This window comes from Halichoeres trimaculatus, unplaced genomic scaffold (assembly GCF_033239565.1).
Source record: "Halichoeres trimaculatus isolate MK-OKI-2021-1 unplaced genomic scaffold, fHalTri1.1 fHalTri1_scaffold_13, whole genome shotgun sequence".
NCBI lineage: Eukaryota > Metazoa > Chordata > Actinopteri > Labriformes > Labridae > Halichoeres > Halichoeres trimaculatus.
In genome coordinates, this window is record NW_027437191.1 from 5,287,015 (window position 1) to 5,314,999 (window position 27,985).

The following is a 27,985-nucleotide window of genomic DNA, read 5'->3' on the forward strand; positions in this document are numbered from 1 at the left end:
GGAGAAATTTTCTATTTCCTACACTTTGGTGGAAGAGACCCAAGCTGCAGTGGATGTGATGTACCTGGTGAGCAGTGGCTTGGTTAAACATCAGGGGAATATCTCATTGTATCATATTATTTTCCACTTAGTCTGAGTGTGTTTGAGGGACAGTGATAATAGTCTATAGGTGTCCCAGCTCGGACCTCGGACCTCGGCCCGTATGGTGCACTTTTTCTCGCTGGGGAACACTTACATTCTGGACTATAGAGCACACTAGTAAATCAGATGTGGTCTACTTTGGAAGTTCTTGCAGAGAAAGGGTCAATTCGGATGTTCGGCAATTGCATTGATTGACTCACTTACTGATAACCCGATACCTAATTGACTAATCAACTGTTTATAAACAGTTAGGGATGCACACGCATTTTGGCAACAGAAGTGCTGTGGAGTACAATGGTTGGTCATGTTGTCAGGGTGTTAACCACCAAAACCACTTTTTTTTCTTTTTTTTTAACCTACATAACACCAATTTGGCAGTTGGTAGACGACTCACAGGTTCATGAGAAATCAGTGAGTGAAATGAATCAGAATCAGAATACTTTATTGATCCCTGAGGGGAAATTTCATTTCAGTTACATCCCTTTCAAGACATGTAAGAAAACAAACATGGGGAAACACAGAAATGGGATGAACCTAGGAGCTGCCAGCTACCCAGCGCTCCTTTGCAATAGATATGAAAAATACATTGGGAGAAGAGAGTGAAAAAAGGTCAATTCCAGACTATTTCCAACAGGGGGTGTAGTTTGAGATCAAGAAAAAAAACACCTCAGCATATAAGCACATGATAACAACAAACAAAAACTGGAAGACTTGGACAAATGTCACTGCACAGCCACTGAGGGCCACACCCACACAGCCTTAGACCCCATTTACATAACGCCGAAAACAGTCGATTCCGCAAACATTTCGTTGCGTTTTGGCCTTCCTTTTAGACGAGACCACGTTGCGTTTTCAGTGAAAACGCAAACTTTTGAAAACGCTCCCCAGAGTGGAAAGATCTGAATCCGCTCCTCCATCCAGCTTCGTGTAAACACAGAGCGGAGCGTCTCAGGGTGAAACGCTGACGTCACCGCATGCGCACTCGCAGTTTCAGGTGAAGGCTCTGCGCTCAGCCACATTTCCAGTTGAGCCAGTAGGTGGCGGTAATACGCATTATGGTTGGATTGCCGACCATCTCACACAACAAAACGGCAGAAAAAGAAAGAACAGAAGAGGAGACTTGTCCTCCTGGAGTCGTATGAACGCGATCGTTTTCACGCCGTCCTCATGTAAACGCGGGTGGCTTTTGAAAACGCAGAGGAAGAATCGTTGCGGGAGTCTCCGTGTAAACGGGGCCTTACTCGGGCACCTGCGCATCAACCCTCTGCATCTGAACTGTAACAGAGCCAAAGAAGGCGTTGAAAAAAAAAAAATAATAATAATACATTTTTTTTTGTTTTTGTTTCTCCAGGTCTTATCCAGAGGGAACATTGTTAGGCAAGGGCATCAAAAGACCAATGTGCACAACCATTCTGGTGGGTATAGATGGCTTTGAAATGCACAAATCAGGATCCTTTTGTTAGCTCTGCCTCGCACATAAAAGATTATTCCCCTGAAACATGGTCTTCATTTAAAACTTGATGAAAAACAGAGTCAATCACTTTGAAAACAAACTCAGAAGAGATCATTTGATTTGATTTTAGTTTGCTTTTTTCAGTTGTTTAACCTTATCATTTGTTTTTTTCTGAGCCAGTTACTGAAGGTGAGATATCCTTCACTTTAAAAGTGACCCCGGACTTATCACCCAGGTTCCAGCTTGTAGCGTACACCGTCCTCCCAAATGAAATTGTGATTGCTGACAGTGAAAACTTCCCCACCGAGAAATGCTTCAGCAATAAGGTGAGTGAAAGCTGTTGAAACATTTATTGAGCCTGATAAGTGTAGATATGATCAAGTTAGAGTCTTCAACTCAGTGCTTCAGTTCTGTGAAAGTACTGTTAAAGCTAAAAAAAAAAAAAAAAAAAAGCAGAGCATGTCAAAGCTGGTTTTTGACTGCAGGGATTCTGTCTTCACATCCTCAAAGCAGAGTGAAAACATTACACCAAATTTGCTAGAAACTTCATATCATTTGTGTGTGTGTGTGTGTGTGTGTGTGTGTGTGTGTGTGTTAAGGTATCCTTGGGGTTTTCTCCAACCTCAGCTGTTCCAGGAGAGGGAGTCACCCTGAAAGTGTCTGCTGATCCAGGCTCTATTTGTGGAGTGAGTGCTGTTGACCAGAGTGTCCTCATTGCAGAGCCTGGGAAATCTCTGGACACTGACAAGGTCTTTTTGGATTATTACCAAATAAAGCCATAAATTTTCAACTTTTCAATTTATACTATTTTAAACCTCTCATTCTCACATTCACATATAACTGTTTTACAACTGGCAAAGTTGTACACATTCATCGACTTACATTTTTTTGTATTTTCTTTTATACATTTAAGTTCATGAGAACTTAATGTAGACATTTAAATTCTCATAATCTTGTTCCTCATTTTTCTCCATAGATTTTTGAATTGTTGCCTGACAAAGAAAACTACTATAACGATTTATACTATGAGGATGATGATGAAACGTGTTTGGAAGTGGGACCTAGAAGATCTAAACATCGGCACAGAAGAGACATCAGGGCAAGTTGGGGGTTTCCTGTTTTTAAGGTAGTTTTCTCTTTTTTTCCTGTCACTGATCAAGTACAAATGGAATATACCTGTGTTCCAGGTTTGCAGGACTAACAAATGCATAAAACCTAATGAATGATCATCATTTCTCAGCTTTGTTAGATAGTGAAATTCAGAAGGGTCATGTAGCTGATTTTTTGTGTGAGACAACTTTTCTGATAACCTGCTGGCTACAGTAAGATGACAACTAATAGCAGCATGAACCAGCCTTCTGGTTTGTGTGAGTGTTGGGGGCCAATCGAAATCCTCACCCTTCATGTACCCCTTCCCCTTGGCCTCTGGTTTGTTCTTAGAAAGTTATTTTTTATTTTTTATGCCTTTAACCAGGAAGGATGGGACAATGGATAGAGCAAGAAACAGGGCACGGGGAGTGACACAGAGGAAAGGCACCATAGGTTAGACTTGAAGCCAGGCCCCCTCATGGGACAATCATATGAGAGATAGGACTTTTGTTGTTATCAGACGAACCACTTTGCAGCAGGACCGTATTGTGGTATTCAGTTCAGTCACACATTTTATGGCCTCCATCTTTATGAGGTTAGAGATGGGCTTCAAAAAATTTTTGAGACTTACGGTGTATTCACACCTGTGGCTCGTTTACTTTGTTCCAATTCAGGGGCAAAAATGATACAATTGTAACGGTTTGTTACGTTCCAAAGTTGTAAACAAATGTCACGTGTGGTCATTTTTTTCTTTCATTGGTCAGAAATCAAACCCGGAAGGTGGGAAGTTTCCCCATCTTCATGGAGCATCAGCAACATGTGTAGCTAATTAGCGTTATAGCGTTTATGGCTCATGTACCAGTGTGCGCTATATGATCAACATATGTAGTTTTAAAGAGTCCCGACTGCATAAAGGCACTTCGATAAGGCACTTTATTTCTTCACTGCTCCACATGAGCCCACAACTCAATTTCTTCAGTTTTCTCTTCTGCTGCTGCTGCTGTTGTTGATTCTCCTACTCCTCCTTCTACTGTTTTGAGTACTACTGCTCGCATCACTACAGTGTGAGCCACAGTTATGACTCAGTTGTGCCGGTTGCTGGGTTGTTTGTGTTCTCACTGTACAGAAACCGCTACAGGGCCCGAATGTAAGCGAGCAGAGACCCCCTATTTTTGGCGTTTTCAACCCGCTTGTTTTGTCCCGCATCCGTGAGAGATTACTGTGTTCACATATGCCCAAACGAACTGGGGTTTCGGGGGGGCTGCTCACTGTTTCGGAACAACTGCCCTTAATGATCCAGGTGTGAGTACACCCTAAAAAGTGGGCCCTGAGTTGGAAAAGGTTGGGAACCGTTGCTCTAGGCTGTACTGGCCCTCATTGTTCCAGGTGAGGTGATTGGTTCAAACAAAGAAAGAAAGCACTGTTTTCTTTGGTCACTGTGGTGCAGAATGTAAACATTTGTGCTGCTGTTTGCAACCAATAGAACATTCTTGTATCTGGCCATTATCTTTGAGGTTTTCACACTGCGATGCTGAAGCAGCATGTTGCAAACTAAGGAAGAGCATAACATGATGATCCAGCCCGTAGGGAGAAAATAAAGAGAGACGGTAAATGAATCCAAAAATCATTTGTTTTTAATTTGCTTTGCAAACAAACAAGAAAGTTACCAACCATTAGACTGGTGTTCCCTCTTTGTTGCAGTTGTACTAAAGCAGGTCTTTAATGTTTTAGTTTCACTGTATCCAAGTTTAAAACCTTAAGTGCCCCTCTGAATAACCATTATAAACTGTCTTTACAGTTGCTGAATGTGAAATAATTTAGGGATATTTCTTGTATTTGTAGGTTAAGCACACTTGGGACACAGAAATGTAACAATTAAAAAGCATTTGAGCCTCTTACTCCAAGAAGGATGTAACAGGAGAGCCACCATTAAAATACTGTGGATGGATACTGAAGTAAGCTTTACAACAACATCTCAGTCTACTGTTTGTGTATGCAGAGAGTGGGCCTGAAGATGGTAACAAATATGTTCACCAAGCTGCCATTATGCCTAATCTTCAAGGGGAAGAAGTACTACGATGAGTTGCATTGTGGACCACGTGAGAGTTTTTCAGCGTAATCAAGTGAAGCAGTCTGAATTTGTTCAAAAAGTTCAGGGTTCTACGTTTTTCCTGCGATACAGGTTCAATGATCTGTCTCCTCAGGTTCTCGGTACGGGATGCTGAGCACTAGTCAAATACCTTCTCCAGAGACTAAGATTCGCACTTTCTTCCCAGAGACCTGGATATGGAACATTGTGGATGTTGGGTAGGTTTTTGTTAGAGCCTCTTTTACTTGTCAACTTAGTGTTTTGTTTGCACCAATAGAAAGGATAAGGAACCCATTGGTTTCATTGATCCAAATATTTTGTCTTCCTGACTCTATCCATCCAGAGAGTCTGGATCAACAGATTTGTCCCTGACTGTCCCAGACACCATCACCACCTGGGAGACGGAGGCTTTCTGTTTGTCCCCTCAGGGTTTTGGCTTGGCTCCCCACAAGACGCTCACAGTCTTTCTGCCCTTCTTCCTCGAGCTCAGCCTGCCTTACTCTACCATCCGAGGGGAGCAGTTTGCTCTGAAGGCGACTGTCTTCAACTACCTGTCCAGCTGCATCATGGTAATTACTGCTTTTAAGCTCACTTTGACAGAAGAGGACAGAGTTTTCTGATGTCTGCTGAACGTCAATTTGTGATCCACAGTACCCTAACATAAGAGCTACAATAAATAAATAAATAAATAAAATTCTTTGCCATACCACATCTCAAAGCAACTTCTTCCCAGTTCCAAAGCCAAGTCCTAATCAGCTGACCTACTGTCACTGCTGATGCCACAGTGGCCATCTTAGTCATTCTTATTGTTTTTTTCCTGCTTCTAGTTTCTGTGTATAACTGCAGTCCAGTTTCTGAAGGTGGCAGACTGTTCTGGTTTATTTTCCAGTAGCTTCATTTGGTTTTCTCAGCAGCAGATGGTAGCTGTAAATACATATCAAGGCGTTATACATTTCCACTTCAAAGCTGCTGCTGAGCCAAATGAAGCTACAGGAAAACCAACTGCTACAGGATTACACATCACCATTTTAGAATGGAAAACAGGAAAGGGAAACAATATTTCTTTTATTCCAAACTAATCTTTAAAATTAAACGTCCAAATATAGGGTTGAAAGGATGTTCTCCCCATCTCTTTGTATAGTGGGCTGACACACTTACCCATGTGTGGACGTTTTCTTGACGTCTAAAGAGGCGACGTTCAAATGTTGAACTGCATATTGACGTTCCAGTGGAGCCACGGTTAGACGTCTAGATAGTGGATCTAATTTGAACATTGTGTAGAGGTCAGTGATTGGTCTCGGATAAACAGACTCAATATAGACGTGATCTTCACGTCCATTCGACGTCTGTTTAGTGGTTTTATTGTACTGAAGCTGTTCTGTTATCGATTTACTCCTGTAATTTGGCTCATCCTGTTGCATCACTCATCTTCTGTTGAGTTTTAATTGGTGGACACATGGTTTTACAGAGCTCACTTCAAGAGGAACTTTCAGGTTTACAACAACAGTACCTGACTGAGAATAGCTGCTTTGTTTTACAAGACACTAGAGGAAAAATTTTGAGGACATACAGGTTCTTTCTAGTGATGTGTCATGCTCAAAGATGAGGCTCTCAGAGCCAGTGCTTTATAGTGAATCAGAAGAGCCGACTCCCATCAAGTGAGAGTCAGCTCCCAACTTATTTCCTTTCATTGCTCTCACTCAGTCCCTTAGCTCTGCTCATGGCAGAACTTACACTGCTCAAAACTATAAAGGGAACACTTAAACAACACAGTGTAACTCCAAGTCAATCACACTTCTGTGAAATCAAACTGTCCACTTAGGAAGCAACACTGATTGACAATTTCACATGTTGTTGTGCAAATGTAATAGACAACAGGTGGAAATTATAAGCAATTAGCAAGACACCCCCAATAAAGGAGTGGTTCTGCAGGTCGAGACCACAGACCACTTCTCAGTTCCTGAGCTTTCTGGATGAGGTTTTGGTCACTTTTGAATGCTGGCAGTGCTTTCACTCTAGTGGTAGCATCAGACGGATTCTACAACCCACACAAGTGGCTCAGGAAGTGCAGCTCATCCAGGATGGTTCATCAATGATAGCTGTGGCATGAAGGTTTGCTGTGTCTGTCAGCGTAGTGTCCAGAGCATGGAGGCGCTACCAGGAGACAGGCCAGTACATCAGGAGACGTAGAGGAGGCCGTAAGAGGGCAACGACCCAGCAGCAAGACCACTACCTCTTCCTTTGTGCAAGGAGGAACAGGAGGAGCACTGACAGAGCCCTGCAAAATGAGCTCCAGGAGGCCACAAATTTGCATAGCCTGACTGCCATTAGGTATCGAGATGAGATCCTCAGACCCCTTGTGAGACCATATGCTGGTGCGGTTGGTTCTGGGTTCCTCCTAATGTAAGACAATGCTAGAGTTCATGTGGCTGGAGTGTGTCAGCAGTTCCTGCAAGACGGAGTCATTGATGTCATGGACTGGCCTGCCCGTTCCCCAGACCTGAATCCAACTGAGCACGTCTGGGACATCATGTCTCGCTCCATCCACCAACGCCACAATGCGCCACAGACTGTCCAGGAGTTGGCGGATGCTTTAGTCCAGGTCTGGGAGGAGATCCCTCAGGAGACCATTCACCACTTCATCAGGAACTTGCCCAGGAGTTGTAGGGAGGTCAAACAGGCACATGGAGGCCACACACACTACTGAGCCTCATTTTGACTTGTTTTAAGGACATTACATCAAAGCTGGATCAGCCTATAGTGTGTTTTTCCACTTTAAATTTAAGTGTGACTCTAAATCCAGACCTCCATGGGTTAACAAATTTGATTTCCATTGAAAATTTTTGTTTGATTTTGTTGTCTGCACATTCAACTATGTAAAGAACAAAGTATTTGATAGTAATATTTCATTCATTACGATCTAGGATGTCTTATTTTAGTGTCCCCTTTATTTATTTATTTATTTATTTATTTGTAGCAGGGTAGTTTTGATTGGCAACATGGCAGCCATGCATGTAAGGATACAAGATCATACCATTATTCTTTTTACTAACATTTTTTTTTTCTTAATCAAAATGTCAAACAAAAGTAGGAACGCTAGCTTTTGTAACAGAAAAATGCACAAAACGAGGCAATGATGAGGCTTCTCACAAAGACATTGAAAAGGTTAATAAATACACAAATCATCTATCAGGTTAGGCAAAAAAATTAGGCTGCAAATAAGGAGCCACTCGAGAGCTGAAAGAGCCGGCTCTTTTTGGGAGCAGAGCCAAAAGAATCAGCTCTCTGAAAAGAGTCGAACATCCCATCACTAGTTTTTTCCAGCTCTTTAATCCAGTTGGTGGTAATAGCAAAGGGTTCATAGCTTATGGAGAATGGATTTAAAAAAAAACACCTGAAGGAGCCTCAAAGGGCTGGTGCAGGAGTTTGATTTTGGACAGTGAACTGGAAAAGGAGGAACAAACTTTCAGACCTGAGTTAATTTGTGTGAAGTTTTTTTGTATGTGACCAGTATGAAAATTAAAGCATATGGTCTTTAATAGGTCACCGTTTCACCTGCTCATTCCTCGGACTACACTCTCACCCCTCTCTCTGGTGAGCCGTACACATCCTGTCTTTGTGCCAGTGATCAAAAAACTTTCAGCTGGACCATGTCCCCCTCAGTCTTAGGTAAGAACCCCTGGTTTGATGTTATGCCCAGATTTTAAAACAACAGTTGCAAAGATTTGTAAATGATTCACAATCCCCTTTCAAAATAAATAAATAAATAAATGAATAAATAAAAAAACAGCTGACACTATGGTCAAGGTTTACTCATGATTGGCCTTAAATGCATATGCAGTAGTTCCAGTTTAGTATTTATGAGCATTAAACCCAAAGACTTAAAGGTAGGGCTGCTCGAGTATGGCCTAAGTGATTATCAAGATCATTTTGCTCAGTGCTGAAAAACAGGTGGTCAAATATGGCATGTTTAATGGTTGTCAGGCAAAATTAGGCCCCTATGGCTACAGACAGCTTCAGTCAGGTTTCTACACTGAAAAAAGAAAACAGTTGGACCAACTTAAATTATTGCCTCAATTGGTCACACCTAAATAAATTAAGTGATTAGGAATGAAGTTAATAAGTTCAATCAACACAAATGATGAAGTCAAATGAACTTAGAAATTTGATTCTTCTCAATTCAACATTTTGCATCGGTCCAACTTAAAGTTTTCACTTGTTGTTTGAACTCAAGTAAAATCTGGTGAGGTTTATTTTCTACTTTATTGCAATCTGACAAGTTGAGCTTACTTAAAAGAATCTAGGAAAACAACTGCACTAAAAAGGTTAGTAAATATGACTAATAGTCTTAAGTTGAGTTTATTTTATGTCTATATGTAAAGTTTACTTTACAGTGAGGAGGGAATGCAGTGGATATTAGACCCCGCTGTACATTAAGATGTTAACCTGCCAAGAGCACAAGCTTTCTGTGCTCCACATGGCATGGACCTGCTGTCTGTGCCCTGTGGCATGTATGTAAATAAATAGGATGTGTTGATGGGCTAAAATTATGATTTGAAATGACAAACTGGGTATTGATTATATTTCAATTACTACTACTAAGAGAGTATTTTAATTGGAGCCCTCACTGCTGTGGAGCACAGCCAGGCAGCCAAGAAAAGCAGCCTATGCCGTGGAGCACAGCCAACCAGCTGGTCTATGCCATAGAGCACAGACACACTGTCCCCGTGTGGCATCTTAATGTACATCAGAGTCTCATAGCCACAGTGTTGCCTCCTCACTCATGGTTTGTCCTTTTGGGTTTTGCAGATTATTAAGTTGAAACAATTTAAAACTTTAAGTTGGATTGATGCAAAACAATGATTTGAGAATAATTAAAATATTTAGTTAATTTGACCTATTAAGTTGTGTTAATTGAACTTGTTAATTTCATTTCAAAGAACTTAATTTAGGTGTTACCAATTGAAGCAATTAATTTAAGTTGGTCCAACTACTTCCTTTTTTTTGTTGTAGCAACGCAGAATTTCAAGTTGCTATGATTCACAAAAATACATTTGAAACCTTAACTTAAAAACAAAAAATTACATCACTTCAAATGATTTAAGATTCCCTTTTTGCAATGTACCAGTACGTCCTTGTGAGAGGCACTATGCCTTTACTTGTGGATCCACAGACACCAGTTTCATGCATAAGTGTAAAGAAGGTGTGCATGCTAGGAATACACAGTTTTTTATTTCTCTATTTTTTTATTTTTATTTTTTTTGATTAATTATTTTATTTATTTGCCTACAGGGGTTATGAATGTGACGGTGTCTGCTGAGGCACTGGCATTCAAATCATCATGTGACACTAAGATTGTGAGTGTGCCGGACAAAAGTCGCATTGATGTGGTCACACGATCCCTCATAGTTAAGGTGAGTTCATTCAGTCACATCTAAAACACTGAAAGCCCAAAGTTTGATCATCAATAAACCAAAAATTGTTTTTCTGAGTTTTGTTCCTTTCCTTTTCTTTCAGGCTGAGGGGACAGTGGAGACAAAAACCTACAACTGGCTGCTCTGTCCAAATGGTCAGTGCTCATCACACCACATGTTTTTATTCCTAGTTTAAAAAACAGTTTTGTTTTGGCTTTCTGTATCTGCAACAGTGTTTAGATTTTAATAAACCCTTCTTGTCTCTCTTTCATTTCACGTTAAATCCTCCCAAACATCTAACATTGGCTGACCTCTGGCCTCACTAACAATTTCTTTGCTGTATTATTTGAAAGATAATCACTGACCTTTTTGCCCATCAATCATATTTAAAGAACAGACCAAACTGGAGGTTATCACTGTTCCTGAGAGCCAATAGGATGTCTTTTTGGTCAGTGTACGTTTTGGTAATTAGATTTTCTGTTCAGAAAATGATATAAAAAAAACAAAGAACGAGTGGTTATTTCATTTTCATTTTCAAATATAGAAATGAAAATTTAAAAAACATTTGATTTTCATTTTCTAATTCCAAAAACAGAAGAAAAAAAATGTCATTAGACAGAAACCAAAAAAAAGCCTTTTTTTTCATATTGTGCAACCAGAAGTTGCCTTTCAAAGTAAGAGCTCCAGTCAGGACAGTGCTGTGTAGGCTAAAACATTGGTGACTGACCCCCAAGCAAAGACAGCTTTTCATTTTGATCCCTATAAGGACCCTATGAACCCTTGAACCTATGTAGTCTGCTTGATATATTGTGGGGTCACTGTCAAATGAATGAATGAATCTTTATTTTGATCATGTTGATGACAATGATTGATCAGAACAATTAAAACAAAACAAGACGATCATTTATAAACATTCTCATGGGTGAATAGGATCAGGAAGAAGTATAAACGTACCAAATCCTACCTGTTTACATTTTGCTATACTTCCCAACTGATACTACAACACTGTCTTACATTTACCAACAATTATTAAAAATGTAGAGTGAAATTACAACATATCATCTATTCAGAAAAATACAATCATACCTTCTCTACGATGAGTCTTTATGATATGCCAAGTAACACAAAGTTAACCCACACACTTCTCTTCATGACCTCTGCATAAACAGATTTCCTCTGTAGCAGCTTTCAAACATGAATTAATCTGTGTGATTCTGTCCCCAGGAGGGTCTCTGACAGAGGAAGTGGAGCTGCAGCTACCAGAGAATGTGATCGCTGGCTCTGCTCAGGCTACGCTGTCTGTTCTGGGTAATCCTGATCTTAGGTCACTGAAAGTCTGTTCTCTTAGAAAAGAAAGTGTTTAAGGATCATTTTTGGCCATGTATGCAACCAGTTACCTACAGATTCCATAAATTTGCTCCGTATTTGCTGTGGAACCTGCTGTCTTTGGCTTTTAATTTGGGGCCAGTAGAGTTTCACTGGTGTTGACATCCAAACCACAAATAATAGTTTCTCCTCTTTTCATTATTTTACTTTCTGTTTTTCTTTTACGTAACTTCTCAGATTTTCTCAGGTGGTTTCTTTGAGTTGGGCCCTCTCTAGATGAGGGGATGAAGAGAGTTGTGAACTGTTTTTCATAATGGAATCCAAACTTAAGTTTTATCTTGGACTCACTAGTGTTGAGCAGCAGCTTGACAGTAGGGGGAGCTCTTGATGATTAAGCTTCACATCTGGAGAGCAGTCCTGTTGTCCATTGTTGGCCTTCATTTGGAACATTTAAAGAGTGGGACCAGGAGGAGCAATGTGGTTTTCGTCCTGGCCGTGGAACTGTGGACCAGCTCTATACCCTCAGCAGGGTCCTCGAGGGTGAATGGGAGTTTGCCCAACCTGTCCACATGTGTTTTGTGGACTTGAAGAAGGCATTCGACCGTGTCCCTCGGGGAGTCCTGTGGGGGGTTCTCCAGGAGTATGGGGTATCGGACTGCTTGTTACAAGCCGTCCGTTCCCTGTACGACCGGTGCCATAGCTTGGTCCGCATTGCTGGCAGTAAGTCGGACTCGTTTCCAGTGAGGGTTGGACTCCACCAGGGCTGCTCTTTGTCACCAATTCTGTTCATAACTTTTATGGACAGAATTTCTAGGCGCAGCCAGGGTGTCGAGGGGGTCCGGTTTGGTGACCTCAGGATTGGATCACTGCTTTTTGCAGATGATGAGGTCCTGTTGGCTTCATCGAGCTGTGACCCTCAACTCTCTCTGGATCGATTCGCAGCCTAGTGTGAAGCAGCTGGGATGAGAATTAGCCCCTCCAAATCCGGGTCCATGGTCCTCAGCCGGAAAAGGGTGGAGTGCCCTCTCCAGGTCAGGGATGAGATCCTGCCCCAAGTGGAGGAGTTTAAGTATCTCAGGGTCTTGTTCACGAGTGAGGGAAGGATGGAGCGAGAGATCGACAGGCGGATCGGTGCAGCGTCTGCAGTAATGCGGACTCTGCACAGGTCTGTCGTGGTGAAGAGGGAGCTGAGCCGGAAGGCAAAGCTCTCTGTTTACCGGCCGATCTTCGTTCCCACCCTCACCTATGGTCATGAGCTTTGGGTAGTGACGGAAAGAAAAAGATTGCGGGTACAAGCTGCTGAAATGAGCTTCCTCTGTAGGGTGGCTGGGCTCTCCCTTAGAGATAGGGTGAGAAGCTCGGCTATCCGGGAGGAGCTCGGAGTAGAGCCACTGCTCCTCTGCGTTGGAGGAGCCAGGTGAGGTGGCTCGGGCATCTGATGCCTCCCGGACGCCTCACTGGTGAGGAGTTCAGGTCATGTCCCACCGGGAGGAGACCCCGGACATGCTGGGGAGACTACATCTCTCGGCTGGCCTGGAAACGTCTCGGGATCCCCCGGGAAGAGCTGGACGAAGTGGCTAGGGAGAGGGAAGTCTGGGCTTCCCTGCTTAGGCTGCTGCCCCCGCAACCTGACCCTGGATAAGCTGTAGAAAATGGATGGATGGATGGATAAAGAGTGGGACATTTCTGGAAGTTTTCAACCATTGTCTGTAATCCTTCAGTTCGACTTTCTCTGAAAAAGTGCTTTATATTTGAGCTTGAGCTGCTGCCTGTCGATCACTGAAAGGGATGGGTTTTTGTTCCTCACAGTGTGCTTAAAGACAGGCAGAAATGCACTACCCTCAAAAACTGCACATTTACTCTGCATGGGAAAAAATCAAACAGGAGGAGAGTTTGTGTTGCTTCATCTGTCTGTTGACATGCTAACTGGTATTTATCTATTTTTGGATCTGGATTTTTAAAGTGAGTCTCCCATGCAGGTGACACTCTGGGCCGGGCCCTGAGGAACTTTGATGGACTGTTACAGATGCCACATGGAAGTGGGGAGCAGAACATGGCTCTCATGGCTTCAAACATCTACATTCTGGAGTACCTGAAGAACACACAGCAGCTGACCCCAGCCATCAAGGAGAAGGCCGCAAACTTCCTGACCAACGGTAAGAATGTGGATGTAGCATCTCTGCCATGGAAAAAGCTTGTGCAAAGACTTGGACTTGGTCAATCAATAAGTGCCATGAACCACAAAGAAAGCAATGAAATCAGTCTAGTCTTTGTTCAAAAGAGAGCCACCAACTAGACTTGTAGTTCCCAAGACTGGTCTTGGTCTTGAGCTGTTAAGAAAATATTAAGATTGTGAGTTCGCCCAATAAGAGGCATAGCTCATCTGATTGACAGGTGGGCTCTCTAAGCTGTTAGTGAGGTGGCCTTAAGCCTGCCTCGTTTCCAATATGGCTCTTGACGACGATTTGCTCCAAAACCCAGTTTCAGAAACAGACGAATGACATCACAGGGACTAAGTCCATTCATTTTAGAGCCTATGGTTTCATCACGACCCCCCTAACATCCTCCTTTTTTTCCATGGTAATCCTATCATATAATCATGGGACAGAGTGTGGTAGCAATCATGCTCAAACATTTCATCTAGTTTCTTATCCCATCGTGTCGTATGTAGTTGCATGTTATGGTAAAAAGTTATTTCATATAGTTTAGTATCAAATCGCAACAGTTGATGCCTGAATAAACTGGGAATGGTACAAAATTTCCATCCAAGATATAAAGAAGCAAAGTCTAACACAGTAATTCTGTCCCAAGTCTCTTTAATAACACTGTTCCACTTTTACTTGGTGTGACTTTTGCTTGTTCTTTTTATTTCTCTGTTTTTTTTATTGTGTTTTTAATCACTCTGTACTATATACTGATACTGACACTGATACTGAGTACCGTTACTACTAGTACTTTTGATACATAACATTTGAATTAACAGTGACAGATCATTTTAAACAAAGACAGCACAGTCACTCATGCCATTAAGACCAAATAAAACACAAACAGCTGTCTCAGAGTTTAGATTTTTTTTAAAAAAAATATTGAAAAATATATATTGAAAGTGTACAATAAAACTAACAATTGTCAGAGTTTAAGTATTTCTTAGAGTAAACTTAAGTGCAAAATAAAACAGTTTAACTGTTAACTTTCCCTAGACCATTCATGTTGTCTTAACAGGACCATGGGCATATTTGCCGTGGTGTGAAACTGCAGAAATTAGCAGCAGCTAGTAGCAAGGAGGACTTGCTTGACTTAAGATTTTCTTGCCTGGAATATCTGCAGCTGGTATCTGCAGCCTTCACGAGTACTGATACCTTGAAAAATGGCTGGTATCGACCTGATACCGATACCTGGTATCGGTACTCACCCATCCCTATTATTAACAAACAAAATACTGGAGAAAAGAGGAGTTTGTCAGTGTGTCTCTTGGCACCTTAATTTGGTTGATACCAGGAAATGATCAGAAACTAACTGTCATTTCAGAAAGAATAATATAAACTAGGGCTGTCTTTTTAACGCGTTAATGAGATTAATTAATTACACCGCAAATTAACGCGTTATAAAATTTAACGCAGATTAATCTGGATCCCAATTTACAAACCATGTGTCCTACTTGAAAAAAGTGGTGTTCTCGTCAGATTTTCAAATTTCCGACGGTCCCTGAATGTATCACACGTGACGTCAGCAACATGCTTTAAACCGGAGGGAGGGAAGCGAGAGTGATTTGTGACTGCAGTCCGCGTTTATTCACACGTCCTTTTTAAAAATCTGCAGAAAATCAACTGTTTGCTCTAGCTCAATTCTGTAAAAAACAGATAATTCTACACTCTTTACTGCATTAAACAAGCCCTGAATGATCGATACTTGTCCTGTATCTAAGTCTAAAGAATTCTTTGAAAATTTGCTTCCATTTTCCTGGTGTCATGTTTCAGCTTGGGGCTTCTCTGCACCAATGAGCAACAGTTTGTGTGTTCAGAGCATGTTAAACTGAAAACACTTCATTTTTCTTTGATCCAAGACTTGAATTAAGTGTTTTGTACATAGTTCCTCACAGTTTTTAGCCTTTAGCCCTGGTTCTCCTGACCTCATAGAAGTATAGAAGTTCATATTGCAGTGAAAATTGAGTCAACATTGAGTAAAAATGTGACAGAAGCAAAAACCGTCCTAAAAATCAAATCAGCTTATCTTAGGTGCAGGAATGCGTAGATTTTGTAAAGAAAGAACCATAAAAAATTTTTTTAATTTGTTCCTTATGCATCAGTGTACCTAAAAATGTGTTGTATACATTCCCGCCTTATTTTTAAATGATTTTTTAGTGTCTTTTAATGTAATTTTAATGTCTTGGAATTCAAATTCTGGGACCTTAAATTTTTGGACCTTAAGCAGATACGAGATTAAAATGCAATTAATTAGATTAATTAATTACAAATCCTGTAATTTATTAGATTTATTTTTTTTAATCACCTGACAGCACTAATACAAACTGTGATAAACTAATACTTCTTCTGTATCTTGATTACATCTCAAAATGTTTCAATTTATACTATTGATTTATATATATTTATTGATTTTCTACAGGCTACCAGAGGCAGCTGAACTACAAGCACGAAGATGGGGCTTACAGCAATTTTGTGAAAGGAGAAAAGAACACCTGGTGAGAATATTACAGTCTCTCAGGGAGGTCTCTCTTTCAGTCACACCAATAACAAGTTCCTGGTGCTTTTTAGGTATTGAGTCATCACAAGGGGGTTAAAATATGGCACTGGGGCATCATTATGATTGCGGACAAATGCACATCTTTAGGGTAAACTCCTGCCTTTAACCATCTACAGGTTGACTGCTTTTGTGCTGAGGTCCTTTGTTAAGGCGAGTTCATTCATCTTCATTGACTCAGCAAATATTGCTAAGTCCAAGACCTGGCTGGAGAGCAAACAACAAGGAAATGGCTGCTTTGAACTGTCAGGAAAACTCTTAAACAATGAGATGAAGGTAATTCTAAGAGACTTAAAGGCTCACAAAGTAAGTAGGTAGTTACTCTTTAATGGCTGGTTTAATATTCTAAACACTCCTTCAAGATTTCCATGCCGCCTTGTTCTCTGTCCTTATAGGGTGGTGTGTCTGATGAAGTGACCCTCAGTGCTTACATCATCGCAACCTTCCTGGAGATGAACATGTCAGTAACTGTAAGTAAAAATGTACCTTTTGAAAACACTTGTGCATTTTTTACTGAACTACGTGACAGTTGAGAAAGTTTTATTGTTACAGTTATTCACTGAAAGTAGCTAAGAATCAACATCTCACCTCATCACTCTGAATCTAGATAAAAGACGCTGAAACAAGAAAAGTAAGATAAGAAATAGAAGATGTGTTAGTCATTCATTTGCAATAAAAACAAAATGAATCCAATAGATTCAACTTTATTACACTTTCTTTTCTTTCTTATACACAGGTGTGTTTTAATCTAATATTAAAAGTTTTAACACTCATAGTAAGACCATGAATTATCTATCAGGTGATCTGTCTTTTTATTCACAGGATCCAGTCGCACAGAGCAGCTTGTCCTGCATCAAGGAGTCCATCAGTTACATGAGAAACACCTACACCACAGCTCTGCTGGCGTACGTCTTCACCCTGGCAGGAGACATGGAGACCAGAGCTCTTCTCTTAAGGAACCTTGACGCAGTGGCCATACAGCAGGGTGAGCATGAGAAACACATCTCATATCTTGATTAAACCAGTGTTGGGGCAAATATGGGTCAGCAAGGCAGTGAGCTTGGAACATAGAGGTCTGCAGAGACACTTAATGTAATAACACCCCACCATGACCTATCCATGATGGGGCGATCCATGATGTCCATAATAACCTAATACACATTCAGTTTATTATGTAATAATCTGTCATATTTTGTAAAAAAAAAAAAAAGTTCTTGGACACAATAAGTTCAATGCAATAATTTCATGTCTTATCGGCTTTCTTTAGTGTACACTGTAAAAAGAGAATCTTCAATCAGTTTAAGTGATGTAATTTTTTAATCAATCCAACTCAACATTTTTAAGTTAAGGTTTCCAATGTATTTTTGTCATATAAATTTGAAATTCTGCGTTGATACAACGTAAAAAAAAAAAAAAAAGAAGTTGGACCAATTTAAATTAATTGCTTCAATTGGTCACATCTGAAAAAAGTTCTTTGAAATGAAATTAACAAGTTCAATTCATACAATTTAATAGGTCAGATTAACTAAATATTTTAATTCTTCTCAAATCAATATTTTGCACCAAGTTGTTTCGACTCAATTATCTGCAAAACCCAAAAGAAAAAAACATGGGTACACAGGGAATGCTGTGGATATGAGACTCATTAAGATACCACGCCGGGCAAGTGTGTCTGTGCTCCATGGCATGGACCAGCTGGCTGTCTGTGGTCGACTGCACTAACTGAAGAAAATATCCAGTATGTCATTTCAAATCATAATTTTAGCCCATCAGCACATCTCATTTATTCACATATAAAACACTGAACAAGCTTAAAGGTACACAGTCAATGCCACAGAGCACAGACAGCAGGTCCATGCCAAGTGGAGCACAGAAAGCCTGCATTTCCTCCTCACTCACGGTTTGAAATAAGTCAATGGGCTGTAAAGTAAACTTTACCAGTAGACATAAAGTAAACTCAACTTAAGACTATTAGTTATATTTACTAACCTTTTTAGTGCAATTGTTTTCCTAGATTCTTTTAAGTAAGCTCAACTTGTCACATTTTTTACAGTGCAATAAAGTATAAAAACACATCATCAGATTTTAATTTGAGGTTTTGCAAATTATTGAGTTGAAACAACTGAAAACCTTAAGTTGGACTGATGCAAAATGTTGATTTGAGAACAATCAAATTTTTAAGTTCATTTGAATTTATCAGTTGTGTTGATTGAACTTATTAACTTCATTTCTAATAACTTAATTTATTTAGGTGTGACCAAGAAATAATTCTAGTTGGTCCAACTGTTTTCTTTTTTCAGTATATATTTGACAAGAACCTCCAAAAGATACAAGTGCAGGACTCAGAGTATTAACAAAAAGGTAGTCTTTATTGACAAAAGTGAGAATGAAAAATTACAGAAAATCTGGAAAATCTCTGGTCAAATAGTCACAGATAAAACCTCAGCAAAGGCTGGAAAACTTGAGGAAAAATGGAACAAAAATTCACAGGGAATCCTGGCTAAGAAGAAACATAGACAAAAGAACTCTGATGGTCTACCTTGGTTTTGTTGTTTTTCTAACTAAGACATCCATTTCATTTTGATAGTTTATTACACGACGAACCAAATTCTTACAGTTTCTTGATAAAAAGTTCAGCATAGTTTATTACATGTTAAGTGCGAGGTCAACAAATCCTGCAGCTTTTATGCAAACTCAACATCTTAGACAAATTTCTAAATTCATCAGTAAACTGCTCTGCCATCCAACACTGGCGTGATCATTTCTCTATCATTAGCATCATAACGTGGCCTCACCTCAGTCTTACCTCAGAACTAATCAGGACTGTCTTTTTTGCTGTGTAAAGGGGGCGCCCTCTACTGGTCTCAGAAAGAGCAGGTCACTGCTCTGTCTGTGGAGATCAGCTCTTATGTGCTGCTTGCCAAACTCAGCGTTTCTCCCACTGCGGAAGACCTGGGATACTCCGCTCGCATTGTCAAATGGCTAACAGGGCAGCAGAATGAGTATGGAGGCTTCAGCTCCACACAGGTATGTCACAAATGGTCAGGTAGACCTCTATACTGGCTATCCAAGAAGAGGTAATCCTTCTGATTGGGCTCCAGAGGGCTGACCAATCAGAAAGAAGGGGGTTTGTGGAGCCAGGAGCCTCAAAGAGACAGTGTTTTGGGCAGAGGTTGAAAGAAAGATTTTCTAAAACACCAATGAGAGCAACAAAATGAAAGTACTAATGTGTGTGTTGGTGTGTGTTTGTGCCTGCTTTAAGGACACAGTAGTGGCTCTCCAGGCTCTGGCTCTCTACTCCACCAGAGTATTCAGTCATGAAGGCTCCAGTACAGTGACGGTCCAGTCTCCCAGCGGTCAACATACATTTGACGTGAACCCAAACAACAGACTGCTTTACCAGGAGGTGACGCTGAAGACCATGGCAGGGAAGTACAGCCTGGAGGTGAAAGGAGCTGCATGTGCAGCCGTGCAGGTCAGTGGAGAATGTTGCCCTGTGTGTCTGTGATTCTTGTGGCGTGGTTTGTGCCCCCATTAGGACAGGCCAGGACTTGTGATGTGGGGGCATGGCAAAGACGGAAAAAAAAATATGCATCCAGTTCTGCATTACTTACTTGAACAACAACAAATGCAAGAAAATGTATGCGAGCCCTTGAGAATTACCTGGATTTCTGCAGAAATTGGTCAAAAAGGAAGTTCTGATTTTCATTTAAGTCTGCAAATTAGTTTTTCTGTGGCTGGTAGTGATCCGTACAGACCCACAATGCCCCCTTAACTGTACTTCACAGCTGGGATGAAGTTTTGATATTGGTGCACTGTGCCTTTTTTGTGTTCCTTTCAAACAACTCTCTATTGTTTTTTTTCTGTCCACAGAATATTTTGTTAGTAATGCTGTGGAAAATCCAGGTGCTCTTTTGCTTACTTCAAACAGGCCATGAACTCTGTTTACTGTCAGAGTAAAAAATTCTTAATCTTAGGTCTTCTTGGAGCTTTTTTTGGTTCACATCAGGCGATGGCTGTTGAGAATAGAAAATTTAAACTAGTCTGTGTTGTATTGGGCAGGGCAGCTTTAACCATCACATCCAATTTAGTCTCACCGATGGGACACCAGGTTGGCAAACTCCTGACTCCATTTAATTCACGAACAAGTCTTTAGTTGAGGGTTTCCCATTCTTTATCCATCCTGCACTGTGAATGTTTACACAGTGTGTTAAAAAAAATGAAAACAGATTGTTTGCATGGTATTGGTTAAAGCAGACTGTGTTTGTCTATTGGTGTGACTTAAATGAAAAACTCATTTTATGATCAATTTATGCAGAAATCCAGCTCATTCCAAAGGCATTCACACTCTTTCTTGCAACTTCATGTGAAGAAAAATCTAGCTTGGATTGGGTGATGTACTGCTTTCAGTACAGTCACCAGTGTCACATTTGGCCAGGTCTTCAACCAAAGACCAGGGGGACTCTCAAAAGAAAAGGGTCAGAGCCACTGGTCTTTTATTGATTCTTAGTTTTATTACCAAGGTTCAGTTTATGGAGTTTTATCCTCTTCAAAGGGGATATTTGGCCTAATCATACAGGTTTTGGGATCAAAATCTAGGTACATAAGGTACATAAGACCAGATAGCAGTCACAAAACAGGTCTGCAATGGCTGCCTGATAAATTGATTAATTTCTCAGGTGTCTATTTTCCTGGACAACAGCCCATCCATCCATTTTCTATGCCGCTTATCCTGTTCAGGGTTGCGGGTGGCTGGAGCCTATCCAGCTGTCATTGGGCGAGAGGCGGTGTACACCCTGGACTGGTCGCCAGCCAATCACAGGGCTGACAGAGACAAGAGAGCAGAACAGTTCAGTCTGGCCCCCATAGGAAAGGGTCCCAAAAAGTGGGACGGCTCGTCTTGGTTATTTGGGGATCTGTCCTGGGATAAGTCAGTGGAAACGCCACAAAATGCGTGTCGTACCGAAACGAACTGATCTGCTTGGTGGAAACGTGGCTAAAGACAGACAACCATTCACTCACACACTCATACCAAGGGACAATTAAGAGTGTTCAATTAACCTGATGAGCATGATTTTGGACTGTGGAAGGAAGCCGGAGTACCTGGAGAGAACCCACGCATGCACGGGGAGAACATGCAAACTCCACACAGAAAGGCCCACCGGCTGTGGTGAGGAATATGAATCAGAGACCTTCTTGCTGTGAGGCTGCAGCGCTACCGTGCAGCCCCTGAATAACAGCCAAGTTCATCATTTTGAGTATCCAACAACTTTACTGATCTCTGCAAAAAAAGAGCTTATATTGAGAAGTAAGTTACATTTCTGAAGCCATAAAGACACCAATGCTGCTGTTACATTGCTCCCTTCACAAAAAATACTGGGCTATTTACAAAAAACTGTGTCTTTTGTCACAATGGAGTCCAGCAGATGCCATTAGAGTCATTTATTGGCTTTCTTTAAGTCTAAAAAGGATCTTTCTTTTTGAGGTAAAGGTCTATATTCTCTCTTCTGCTCTCAATGAAGGCAGACGCTTTTCTTCTAGCTCCCTTCTCTCTATCTGCCCTGCTTGCTCTTGGTTTGTCTCTGTTACCCCTTTTCCACCGAGCTGGTTCCAGGGCTGGTGCTAGTGCTGGTGGTAAAACCGGTTCGCAGTTGGTTCAGGTGCGAACTGGTTAAGAACCGTTTGCTTTTCCACAAACAGGTGCCGGCCAGAGAGCTACATCATCACGTTTTTCTGCTGTTTCGCTTACCCCAAACTTGTCTTTTTAAAAATGGCGCTCTTCCATGTTTTTACTCTGCTTTGGTTGGTCAATAATCCCGCCTCCACCCCCTGGTGTAAGCCCGTAGCCCCTGACGTAACGTGGTTCTTTCTGCTGGCCCAGCAAAGAGTTGGTGCTTGCCAAGCACTGGTTTTGAGAGCCAGCAACCGGTGCTTAGTCCGTGGAAAACCAAAGAACTGGTGCTAAGTCTGGCTCTAGCTCTGAACCAGCCCTGGAACCAGCTTGGTGGAAAAGGGGTATGTCTGAACTATCAGTCTCTCTTTGTGTCCTATCCAAAACCTAAAATCATGGATTTGATCGGCTGATCTCTCAATGCAATTGATCAAATTTTCTCAACAAGCAAACTGGGCAAAGGGGAGCCCGCCTGCCCCGGCGGAACGTTTGTAGCCGGGTATACTATTGACTCCTGGGATACTTGGAGGACCGTATGCCTGTCGATCCTTTCTGTTGAGGATGTCAAAGATGTTTACATATTTGGATTCCTGATATCGGGCTTTCTGCTGTTTGGAGCTGGCGGTTCAAACTTCAGAAGATGCATGCTACTGTTTTGGGAATCGACACGCTGCCCGTCATCGAGGTATTGTGCAGGGCTGTCAACACTCAGACTCAAGTGTTATGTGAACTTAATCGCAAGCAGGATAGGATGGATAACAACTTGGAGAAGTTGTCAGCTCAGCCCGGTTGCAATGGGCCACCAAATTAGGTCATTTGGATCACCACAGAGATGACCAGTAAAACTCTAAAGCAGATGGAAAATTTTACAGTCTGTCTGACCCAAACAATTTTTATCTCTCTTTCGGCCCCTCCACGTTGGTCTTGGTAGGCTGATAAGCGCCGTACTCACCTGGATGGAATGCAGACAGATGCTCTACCCCCTCCAATCCTGCACCTTTCTCCTGTAAACTTGTCTCTGGATCAGAACTCTTCCAGGTCGTCTCCACGGCCACCATCAGATGGCAGACATTGTTGAGTCTGGGCAGGGATGTAGTCCATGGGCTTACACATACACACACATGAAGTCACATGGCACACACACAACCTGGGACTCAATGCCTTCTTTGGCTCCGTAACGGTTCAGCTGCAGCGGGTTGATGCGCACATGCCCAAGTAAGGCTGCGTGCACACCCCTCCAAGGCTGAGCAGTGACATTTGTGCAAGTCTTCGAGTTTTTGTCTGTTGTTATCATGTGCTTGTATGCTGAGGTGTTTTTTTTTCTTGATCTCAACTACACCCCCTGCTGGGGAATAGTTTGGAATTGCCTTTTTTTTCTCCCTCTCTTCTCCCAATGTTGTTATTTCATACCTATTGCAAAGGGGCGCTGGGTATCTGGCAGCTCCTAGGTTTATCCCAAATCCTGTTTGTTTTCTCATGTTTGAGTTTGTCTTCTTTTATGTCTTGGAAGGGATGTAACTGAAGTGAAATTTCCTCTTGGAGATCAATAAAGTATTCTGATTCTGATTCTGATTCTGACATTATTTTTAAAGATTTTGTTGCTGCAATGCCATCTTAAAAATAACTGAAAATAACAATTTGAGTTACATGTTTACCTTTTACATTCAAACTTTGTCAGAAGTTGTCAGTAGCATTAAAACCTTCCCATTTTATTTCCAGATTTCTCTTCGCTACAATATCCCGATTCTTCCTCAAGACACGACTGTCTACATGGAGGCTCAATCCGAAGCGTCATGCATAGGCTTGCCCCACAGATTCGATCTGAAGCTGAAGTCACTGTAAGTAATAATCGAGGAGGCACAACAGCTCAGGAGGACTGCACCTCTCATATTAGTGATTTCTTTTGCTTTTGATTTATGAAACAAGAGAAAACAAGTGTCATCTGGTCTCAATCACAGACACCGGGGCTATGAGATGGATACAAACATGGTGATCATGGAAATCAAACTACTCACTGGATATCGTCCGAATCTGTTGTCTTTAGCAGAGGTGAGTTATGTCTTTAAGTGAATGCTGCATCTGCAGTTCAATATGTAAATGAGATCATATATGATTTAATGCTGCTGTGAGGAGGATCTGTTTTGATTGGACTACATCGCCACCTTTTGGCCTGGACTCACACACACTGTTTGTTTTGGAAATGAATGGAGATCAGACTGGAACAAATTTTCTTTGTTACAGTCAATCATTTACCAGTCACAACGTACAGAGGTAAGTAGGGCTGAGGGATATATCGAATATACACAATGTATTGCGGGTTTTTGCACGTGAGATCTATAAAATGACTTTATTGCAATCATCGAGTACAAACAGTAACCTAGATGTTTTCAGACATTGGGATCTCTTCAGTGATTTGCTCATTTCACTCTCTGCAGCTCAGCTGATGCTCCTCTCACAGCAAGCACCACGCTCTCCTGCCCACCCTCCTCCTTGCTTATTTGGGCTTGCTAAGCTGTCCGTATGATCCCTTATTCTCTTCCAAGTCTCCATAACGAGAAACAAATGCAACATGTTGTTTAACTTTCGCTTTTCTGCACACTCTGCCCCCTCCCCCTCTCTGAGTGCCTTTCATTCACGGCAATCAGCCGTGCACTGCTTGAAACATGACTGCAGAGGAGTTTGATGTTATTTTACAACTGAATACCAAAATACTGCAAGCTAGGTATTATCAGAAAACAAATTCAAATCTAATATAGTTCAACCAGACCCCAGGCTCAAAAACAGAAGTCACTAGAGTCCTTTTAGCCTGAGCAACATTATCCAGGTAGCTGATTTATGGAACTTAAAGTAGTAATATCTCCAACTTTAGTTCATGATATTTTCAAACTGTAATATGATATAATATAATACAATATAATATAATATAATCAGGCAGTTGAATAAATCTGAATGAATTATTTTACCGGAACTAAAAATATGTAACTACATAAAGTTTGGTTTAAAATTAAAGGTTTGCTGAACTTTACCAGACTGAGATTTCCACTTTTAGCATTCAAATTTTAAAAATCCAATGAAAAAGGTCTGCTTGAATCATTATACTAATGTCGTTTTATGCATCAAGGGGTTTGATTTAACATTAATATAGTGATTTAGAGGAGAAGTTAGGATATTGAGATATTGGATTTTGGCCATATCGTGCAGCCCTAGAGGTAAGGTATTCATTAACAGTTACATAGTACCGTTGTTTGAAATGTGACGACAAGCAAACTTCATCAGTTTGTACCTTAGCTTACTAGCTGGCTAAAGGTAGTGCTACTGACAGCCCAGTGCTCTGAGACATGCCTGTAACATGTAATGTCAGAGAATCCTTGTAATATCCTGTCAGTCATCTACCAAGCAGAGCTAACATAACCTCACTCTTCATTTTATTAGACTCTCAAGTTTGAACAGACCACTGCAGAATAACTGCTGACTGTGGGTTGGAATCAACATTAGCACAAACAGTTTAGCTCCTGTGTTAGCCTTTAGCTTGTATTCTATCTCTCTCCTGTTTATCGTTTTTCTTCTCTTCTGTCTTTTTTCTGTCTGACAGTTAGGCTCCAGTGTCCACCATCACTACAAAATTAATCACAGAAATCGTTTTCAGCACTCACTGCTAAACGTTTTCAGCCTGTGTGGTGTTCTCATGGAGACTTACACAGTGGTAAATCAATATGTTCCTACTCAATGGAAAGCTACAAACTACCATTTACATTGGTGCTAATAATCCCATTTTAAAGTGCGAATTACAATCTGGCATATATCTAGAAGTGCAATGTCTTCAAGACTCAGACTTACACAGGGTTCACACAGAGGGCGCTGCGCGCGGAACTGAAGCGCCGCGCACAGAACAGAAGCGCCGCGCACAGCAGTTTCAGATTGGCGCCAGGGTTAACCGATGTAACTGTTCACACAGCACGCGCTCTGGAGCGCCTCCGCTCCACTTCTCTCTTTTTTCCGCGAGCCGCACGTGCCGCAAGCGCTAGTTGTGAAGTTTGGACAGAGCAGACGGACACGACCGATCACTGCCGAGCTGAGTCAATGTCTGATCGGCGCGTCAGAGCGCAGCAGAAAACGCTTCATGTGTGAGCAGCCAAGCACCATGCATGCTGTGCCTCCGTTCCGCGCGCGGCGCCTCCTGTTTGAACGAGGCGTTAGCCTCTTTGGGCAGCTGTTTTCCCCTTTCCCTCGTACTTAAATTCTGTTTAAAGGCTCATCGATGACTCCTGTGCATGTGATAGAAAACATTTACTGCATGTTGTTAACAGTGGAACTGCCATTGCCCACATACTCACATGCTTCCCTTATGTTGGGATGGTAGTTACACAGTGCATCCACTAGAGGGCATCACTCCCCTCTAAACTGACATTCGTAAAATTTGTCAATATCTCTATAGTTATGTAGTTATAGTGAGGTTATCATAATCAGTTAGGCTGCTGCATTAATACAATAAATGTCTCTTCACAGATCCAAGAAAACCATTTGGTGGATCGTGTTGACCATAACAACGATCTTGTCGTGGTGTACCTAAAGGAGGTACGGGGAGCTGCAGAGTTGAAACATATGTGATGAGTTGTACCCCAGATTTTTGCTACTCATCCTTTTTTTATTTCCATAGTTGCCGAAGAACTTTCTTGTTTGCCACATCGATCTCATAAAAGACATGCCTGTTCAAAACCTGAAGCCAGGTTTCGTCAAGATCTATGACCTCTACGAGCCGAGTGAGTCAGATTAACTGTCATGCCATCCTTGCATCCAATCAGCACTGTAGCTTACGCTGTAGGTTTGTGTTGCTCTTTTTCCTAACACAGCAGCTCATATGCATTGTCTGACATGGCATCGTATTTCTAGAATCAACATTAATGGGCTGAACACTCACTCTGATGTGCCCTCTCTGTCCTTCCTTTTAATTGTTGCTGCTTGATAGACAGCAACATGTTCAGCTCCAGTTTAACACAATACAGAAACAGTGAGACCAGAAACAGTTGATCTGGTGATCACAGAGACCACATTAGCATGTCTTCAGTCCTTTTTGCAGGTTAACAACCTGTGCTGGTTATACATTGCTCCAATCGAGTGATGATACACTGTTTTAACCAGACACAGCCTTTTTCTCCACCTTCTAGAACAAAATACAGACAACCAAGCTGAGGTTCTATCATCTGTGCTTGTTTACATCCTGGGAGTAGAGCATTTGAACATTGTTGTTGTAGCCCAATAGCGTAGCTCCAGCCTGAGCTGGAAGCTGGTTCTACTACACAACATTTAAGTGACATTTCGCGCATTCAATAACAAAATCCATTAAAATTTGTTTAAAAGAAGAGAAATTCGGGTGCAGAGACAGTGAGGCATCTTTAGTCCTTGAACAGCACTGTTCAAAGAAAATGTCTATCTTCATGGAACAAAATGACTCTTAACTCTCTTTATCCTCACTGATTTGAGTTTGCGAGAGGATTTCAACAGCACCAGCTTAGCTAGCATTCCACTCATGGAATGACCTCAGACCTGCAGATAGTCAGTACATTTACATGCAGCTTCATAAATCGGACAATGAGCTTAGTCAGTGCAAAACTGGACTATTGGAATGTATGTTAACAGCCTAGTGGAAGCGAAATCGGCCTTTGATAGATTTTGGTCCTTTTCGCATTTAAAGCTAAACTAATGATCGTGTGGATTATTTATAATAACTCAAATGCTCCCTTTTTTTTTTAGGTTGCCATGCTGAGATAGAGTACACTGACCCCTGTGCTGCAGGTAATACAGGGTGATGATAAACTGTAGGAATTCAGTGTTGTAATCCTGTGGTTAAATTATCATTATTATTACAATTGTAATTATTATTGATTTTATTCATTTATCTCACAAAGACTATCTAATATTTCTGAATGTGAATAATGTAGTTTGTGTATTTTGATGTAATGAGTCTTAATTTTTTATCCATTCAGCTTGAGGATGGAAGTTTCAGTCACCCACAAAACCTCCAGGAACCTAAAGGATCGTTCACG

The 27,985-nt window shown here is 41.3% G+C and overlaps 1 protein-coding gene across 1 annotated transcript; it reads left to right on the top strand.

The window, feature by feature from the left end:
* LOC141802426 (alpha-2-macroglobulin-like) lies at positions 1 to 27,985 on the top strand. The gene is made up of 26 exons (XM_074685981.1): positions 1 to 67; positions 1,493 to 1,556; positions 1,775 to 1,920; positions 2,194 to 2,343; positions 2,571 to 2,665; positions 3,741 to 3,771; positions 4,683 to 4,788; positions 4,888 to 4,990; positions 5,116 to 5,341; positions 8,315 to 8,441; positions 10,065 to 10,186; positions 10,290 to 10,341; positions 11,411 to 11,494; positions 13,492 to 13,668; positions 16,136 to 16,211; positions 16,390 to 16,546; positions 16,666 to 16,740; positions 17,093 to 17,255; positions 19,116 to 19,297; positions 19,533 to 19,745; positions 23,661 to 23,779; positions 23,900 to 23,990; positions 26,448 to 26,516; positions 26,599 to 26,701; positions 27,693 to 27,734; positions 27,926 to 27,985. Exons 1-26 carry the CDS (start codon positions 59 to 61, stop codon positions 27,928 to 27,930), a joined length of 2,787 nt encoding a protein of 928 aa, XP_074542082.1. The 5' UTR covers positions 1 to 58; the 3' UTR covers positions 27,931 to 27,985.